This window comes from Podarcis muralis, chromosome 5 (assembly GCF_964188315.1).
Source record: "Podarcis muralis chromosome 5, rPodMur119.hap1.1, whole genome shotgun sequence".
Taxonomy (NCBI): domain Eukaryota; kingdom Metazoa; phylum Chordata; class Lepidosauria; order Squamata; family Lacertidae; genus Podarcis; species Podarcis muralis.
The window spans coordinates 54887129-54894280 of record NC_135659.1 but is presented as its reverse complement, the minus strand read 5'-3'; the positions used below and the strand labels follow the sequence as shown (position 1 = coordinate 54894280).

Sequence of the window (7152 nt, the reverse complement as noted above, 5' to 3'; positions counted from 1 at the left end):
TTCCCAACACTGTTACCATGCAGGGGAATCTCTGCTTAACAGAAAACGACAAGTATTCAGAGATTCTAGGTACTAGGACTTTTATAAAGCCAAAATCCACACATGTTAAGGTAGTCAAAAATAATTATATTTTCATCAGTAAAGGCGCTGGGGTTTCCCCATGGTACTCTTGATGTACAAGGCCCGCACATTCTGCCAATTTTTCTTCAGCAAAGAGACCAAGAAGTTGATGGCCAGATGAATGTTGTAGACTAACTCATCCTCAGTCATCTTCACATGCCCAACAGCCACAGCCAGACAGAGCACCTGAGAGGACACAATAAAGTATTTACTCATTCAGTTGTCTCAATAAGATAAAAGTGGTTAGGGCTTGGGAAAACACAAGCATACAACAAATCCATTCAAGTTGTTATCCCAAATGTCACAAGTCTTACAGCAAGGCCTCACCCAAGTGAGCAGAATAATTGGGGTGGGGAGATGGGTTGTCCCAATACAGTGGTACCTTGGTACTAAAATGGCTTGGCTCCCGAACACCGCAAACCCGGAAGTGTGTGTTCTGGTTTGCGAATGTTTTTCGGAACCTGAACATCCGGGCGCGGCTTCCGATTGAACGCAGGAAGCTTGTGCAGCCAATCAGAAGCCGTGCCTTGGTTTTCGAACCGTTTCGGGGGTCGAACAGACTCCCATAATGGGTTAAGTTGAGAACCAAGGTACCACTGTACTTATCCTGTTCTGTTACATAGCAAACTGCAATGGCTCACACAGGATGAATTCCTAAATAGTTACTAGGGAATAAACTCTAGTGAACACTGTGGGCCAGTCACAAAATGGCTGCCACAAGGGCATAACACAACACAAAATGGTTGCTACATCTAAAAGAGCAGAATAAGCTCACAAAATGAAAAAGGCAAAACTACCACCAATCACCTGCCCCACTAAGCAGGAAAAGGAACCTGCATCAGCTACCACTGAATTTGATGACAGAGAGAAGTTATTTTTCACCACTTTAAGGAAGGGTGCTATTTTGAGAGAAGGGTGGTATATAAATCTAATTAACAACGAGAGACTGAGCCAGTGCAATCAGCTGGAAGAACTAAGCTGGAAGAGGTCTCCTTCTGTATTGTGGATTTTTGAAGAGATATTAACAGACTTTTTGTGGGCCTAATAGGAGTACAATAGTACTCTAAAAATTCAGCCATTCATAAGCCAGATTTGTGTATCTGTAAATAAACCTTACCCAGGGAAATGCAACCAAATTCAGTCAAGTAAAGACGACTATCAAGTTCTTTACCTTCAGTACTACATCAGAAAATGGAAATATTTGTGCAATTAAAGAAAATTACCTTTTTCATTTGAAACTTTATTGTGGATTTGACCTCATCAATCTTTGCCACCATGTTCTCATTGTGAGTGAGGAGAGAAGGAAACTTGCCAGCTTTGTTCAGTCCTGGCCCCAGGATTCGAGGAATCTGCTTGATCAGGGACTCGGAGGCCAAGAAAGCATCATACTTCTTGGCTGTAAAAAAACAGAAGAATGAGCATCAAGACCACCTGAGGCCCACCTCAAAAGCTTGCAAAGCAGACATCTTCAAATCACCAATGAGATACTTTCCTACTTTTTAAGGGAAATTCAAACCAGAGGTTAAATAAAACCTGAAATGAAAACGAGAACTAACCTAACCATATCCAACAGGATCCCAAGAGAAGCAGTTTGGGTTCCATATTCTTTAGTTCATTTTCAACTGTATGACAAAATTTAATTTGCAGATCATGAAAACAAAGCCTTCAATCCAAAGGCTTATGTAAGGAGTTATGTTTGCACAACAAGACTTCTGAGCATTCTTGCTGCACCAGTTAGATAAGATGCTCAGAAAGTTCCCCCAACATAGCAGCCATGTCTGCACATGCTGCTAGCTGCAAACTGTGGTCAGGCAAGTTGGCATGTGTGTTACGAGCTGTGTGCTGGTGCACAGAGCTTGAACTATCTCAGCTTTGCTCCTCCTTTTCTAGGAAAACAAGGCATAGAGTGGCTGGCTGGCTTTAACATTATGTGGGAGACAGTGATCATGGTTTGTTTCTCCCACTCTTATCAACGTTTCCCCACTTTTGACAGTGAGCACTACCAAACAAAAAATCCAATGTTGCTTGGCAGATTTTTGTTCGCATGAGATTTCAGCATCCTCTCCTTAAAAAGGTAAAGGTACCCCTGCCCATACGGGCCAGTCGTGACCGACTCTGGGGTTGCGCGCCCATCTCGCTTAAGAGGCCGGGAGCCAGCGCTGTCCGAGGACACTTCCGGATCACGTGGCCAGCGTGACAAAGTTGCTCTGGCGAGCCTGCACCAGCGCAGCACACGGAAACACCGTTTACCTTCCCGCTATAAAGCAGTACCTATTTATCTACTTGCACTTAAGGGTGCTTTTGAACTGCTAGGTGGGCAGGACGACGGGAGCTCAACCCACTGCGGGGATTCGAACCGCCAACCATGTGATTGGCAAGTCCTAGGCACTGAGGTTTTACCCACAGTGCCACCCGCGTCCCAATCCTCTCCTTACCCAGCACAATTCCAAATTCTGTCCCACAATTCTCCCAACCACCTGGATCAGATTATGCAGATAGTTCAGTTGGTTAGAGCATAGCACTGATAATGCCAAGGTTGCAGGGTTGATCCCCATAGGGGACAGCTGCATATTCCTGCACTGCAGAGGGTTGGACTAGATGATCCTTGGGGTACCTTCCAACGCTATATGATTCTATGATAGGTGGGGGAAGGTTTTTACCTAGGTGCAATTAAGGCATTTTCTGCTTGAAAGACCAAGGATATCTTAACCCTGCCTTATATTTAGCTACTCCTACATAGCTGTCAACTTTTCCCTTTTCTTGTGAGGAATCCTATTCGGAATAAGAGAATTTCCCTTAAAAAAGGGAAACGTTGACAGCTATGTCCTACATGCTAATTCTTATTTGCTGATGTTGTACAATATCCTTGGTGCTTCAGAAGCCCTTTTCCAATTTTGCTCACCTAGTTTCTTTACAAGCTTCTTGTTCTTATTAAGTTTCTTCAGAGCCTCTATGTCCATGTGAGGGATGTCAACAGCTTTGGCCTCATCACAGTGCTGCTGGTCCCCCAATACACAGATTGAGAATTTAGGCCGTGGAGCAGACTTGAGCCTGGTGGAAGAGGAAAAGGAAGCATCACCGTTAGCCACCTCACAACTGCCAGTGATAGGAAATGCTAAAGGGATGCACTGGCTGAAAAGCCTTACCGCAGCCAGCTAGAACGTCTTCGTCCACCAGCGTCTAATCTGGCTTCATAAAGTGATCGGTGGGATCAGCAGAAGAGCTTCACCACACCTTCCCTCATGTTTTAAGACCCAGGGTAGGGGTCCGTCCAGCCACACCCACTTTGCAGCAGGGGGATCTGAACTACCCGGGCAATTCAGCATTGCACCCAGCTGCCATGTACTTTTCAGTCAACATGCTGCAGGGTAGGTAGGCTGAATTAAGAGCCTTGAAGTAACAGGGAGAGGGGTGCAGGCTGAAGGCTGGGTGGTACAGGAACAGTGCCAAACCTGACAGTGCCAGAAAAACGCTTGTCCTTTTGTGGGTCATAGTTTTTCAGACTGATCTGCAACTCCACAGTCTCCAAGAACCTAAAGAAACAGGAAAAGAAACCAGTTAGGCAACGGATGAATTAAGCTGTACACCCAAGTACTATTTGAGAAGTGGGTGGGCAAGATACTTATGTTCTCCTAATTTCTGCAGCTCAACCACATGTATCTATCACCAAGAAGCTCCTGTAAAACGATGTCATGTTGATTACTCAGTTATTCAGCACTGTTTATTCTTGCTCCTGGATTCACCCAGCAGCACAGATATAGCATCAGGGTATGTTTTTAGTTGCATTTTCCTGCCAGGGGAAAAAACAAAGATAGCAATCCTATTCTCTTTTGCCCCCACCCAAGGAATAATCTACTGCTCTTGGAAGGTGCATGAGCCAGGAATCTTTTAAAAACTGTACACTTTAATCAGGCCTGTGAAACTTTTTTTAAAACCATTTTCTAGGCATGCCATTATTGATGTTATTATTGCAACATTTTGTTTCATGTTCTACACTACCTTATGTTAGTTCTTATGAAAGTGTAGTTTACAATTATTTACAAAAACAAAACAAACAAAAACTAAGACAGTGCAAACCACAGAAATTTAAAGAGTGGCTGTTCATAGTATGATCCACTGATACGCATGAACACATACAAAATAAACAAATGTTTCTAGTCCTTATAATTTTAACAAATACAACTTCTGTAACTGATTATAGAGTCCCAAGGGATGGATGATCATCCTGTTATGCATCACCAATCCCTCCTTCTCAATTTCTAGGCAAAGTTGCTGCAGTTGTTCCTTGAGGGAGCAGCTTGTGTTGCTTCCCCTAAATTTCAACAACTACCCAAATGCCCACTCCATGTGTTTGGACAGCTGCAAGCTTCTATTCACACTGTCAAGAAGACACTGGGAAGCACCTTCCAGTTTTAATGCAAACAAGATTCAACAATGTTGCCAACCGAATGCTAGCAGCTGCAGCACTGCCCAGCCACATGCTCTCGGGTCATATTTTCACTCCTCAGTTAACAGAAAGGGAATAAAGGACTATTGTACAAGCTTTCTGCTAAATGCTGCATTGCCCTCTCTGCCAAAGGCGCAGAAAGCATCCCACCATGTTCCCTAGTTTGGAAACATGGCTAACTTAGGCCCATGAATTTCAATGGGACCCCTCTGCATAACCATACAAGTTGTGGATTTACTGCTGAGAAGAAAGGAGGGGGGTGCGCCAGAATGCAACCTCTGCAACCTAAGTTCTTTTTAAATCTCCACTTTCTTGCTTGGGCTCTCAGAGACAGAAGTATTTTTGATGTGGTGCACAGAACAAGAAGGTGCAGCAAACTTCTTACTTGCGTGTCTTTGCCTGACTCCCTTGAAGGACTTCCTTCACGGCTTCGTAGAGCGTGTCACGGGAGACTTTGCTGCAGAATAAAGAAAAAAAAATAACCATGTTGCACATGCTTATTTAGGCTAGAGCAATAGGAAACCTGTGGCCATCTAGATCAGGGGTCGGCAAGGCTTACCAGCCATGGGCCGGATCACTCCTGCGGAGATTGCCTGTAGACCCGGCTGGTGAAACACCAGAAATCGCGCCTGCACAGAAGTGATTACCGGCGCTGCTCGGTCCCCGTGCTGCACCCGTTTAGCACAGTGCAGGGGGGACTCACCCAGTGGGTGGCGGCTCGTGGGCCGGTAAAATGGTCATGGGCCACATCTGGCCCATGGGCCGCAAATTGCCAATCCCTGATCTAGATGTTGGACCACAACTCCCATCACCCTGACCGCTGCTCATAGAGGGGAGTTAATTCGAAAACCATTTTCCCCAGCAATTGTGAAATTTGGGGGTGCCCATTCTGGCGTGCTCACTGTTTAATATCAACCTATCTGCAATAATCACTTAGTGCTATTCTAGATTTTGCCACTCATTAGCCTGAGTTGGACACAGGAAATGTTGCCTGAATCATTGAGTCTGGCAAAGCAGAAATTGCTTGAAACAAGGTGTTCCCAGTTAATAAACCCATAGACTTAATCACTTGAACCACAAACAGAGGATGGCTAACACATTATGAATAAGAGGACTTGAATACCTAAGTATTCAAAGCTGTGCCAAGACTAAGAACAGACTTCAGTAACTTTACCATTTTCACTTGAGGCATGATCCCCTCCCCCTCCTGGCTGCCATAAAGACAGAAATGGCAAAGTATTTGGAAGTAGTGTATAATTTTCTCAACCACTAGGCTGCAGAGTTGGGGTTCATATCAAGCTTTAGGACTGCTTTATACTCAAGAAAGAAAGTGTTACATTTGCCTTTCTGATGTAGCACTTCCTTTAATCTCACATCCCTAACATTTCCTATCAAAAACTGCTGGGCCACATACAGGCCCAGCCTAATCCAGAGCAAGTTTTAAACATGTGAATGGTGGTATGGGTGCATACTACTGTTACTGTAATGCACCAACTGTTCTACCAACAGTTGAAATGGGAAATGAAAAAGAATGTGTAAATCAGTATGCACTCTTGACATAGGTTTGACTTTTACGGTTAATGCTTTAGGACTAATGTGACATTTGGGCCTGGCACACATACTCCCTGGCCAGAAATGGGTGCCAGCAGCAATGATTAAATGCAGAAGGCAACAAGTGACAAAAGCAAGTTATTGGGGGCAGAATATTTTCAGAAAAAGGCGATTTTGTATATTCATGAGTGGATTCATAAATGGCTTCGCAAATTTGTACATTCCTCCCAGTTGCTAATAATGAAGCCTCTTAAAAAACTAGTTTCATTTGCTAAGATAGAATTCAAATAAACCTGCTAAACTAGATCACTCCTGAACATCACAAGATACACAAATTAGGGTAACCGGCATAAGAAAACCTTTTCCCCCAAAGTCCACACCCTATGTTGTACACGTGCATATCCATGTACTCTATGCGTTTATGTGACGTTGGTGTTTATTATTCCCCTTCTCCTAAGTGAATGTGAACATGTGACACCACATGTGTCCCATATTACAACACATGCTGGTATTACAATGTGTGTGTCTATACACACTCCGCACCCCTTATCCAGGGTTTGGGGAATAAAAGTTAGCGCATCGGACTCAGGCCTTTTTCAGGGACTCTGGCAGGAAGGGCTCTCTTTCCAACATCGAGGCCCTGGAAGGAATGCCGGCCCTACAACCCTCAGCCTCAGGGCATTTCAGAGGTCGAGACTCCCTGTGTTGCGTGGATCTGACAGCCTGGAGCCGGAACGGTGCCACGTCGAAGGCAGCCATGAATCCCTGCGAGCCTCTCCTACGCGAACGCCTCTCGTGCCAGAGCCCATCCTCCTCGATATTCGCCCCGCTGAAGCACCTTCCACCTCCGCCTCATGGCGGCCCTTCGGACACAGCCCTGAAAGCGCGGATGGCGACGGATAACCCAAAGGCCCGAAACAGAACCCAGACCCACCTCATCTTGCCGTCTCGCTCGTAGAGGGAAAGGACACGCCTCCTTCCGTTTCCGCCAGAACTAGCCCAGGAAGTCTCGCGAGACGCGCGCCTGGTTTAAC

At 45.1% G+C, this 7152-nt stretch overlaps 1 protein-coding gene across 1 annotated transcript; it reads right to left on the bottom strand.

The window, feature by feature from the left end:
* Positions 1-63: 63 nt before the first annotated feature.
* On the bottom strand, positions 64-7150 carry RPL10A (ribosomal protein L10a). Its single transcript, XM_028733934.2, has 6 exons — positions 7053-7150; positions 4953-5024; positions 3573-3653; positions 3023-3171; positions 1344-1516; positions 64-306 (listed from the first exon to the last, which is right to left on the bottom strand). Exons 1-6 carry the CDS (start codon positions 7055-7057, stop codon positions 136-138), a joined length of 651 nt encoding a protein of 216 aa, XP_028589767.1. The 5' UTR covers positions 7058-7150; the 3' UTR covers positions 64-135.
* Between the last annotated feature and the right edge of the window lie 2 nt (positions 7151-7152).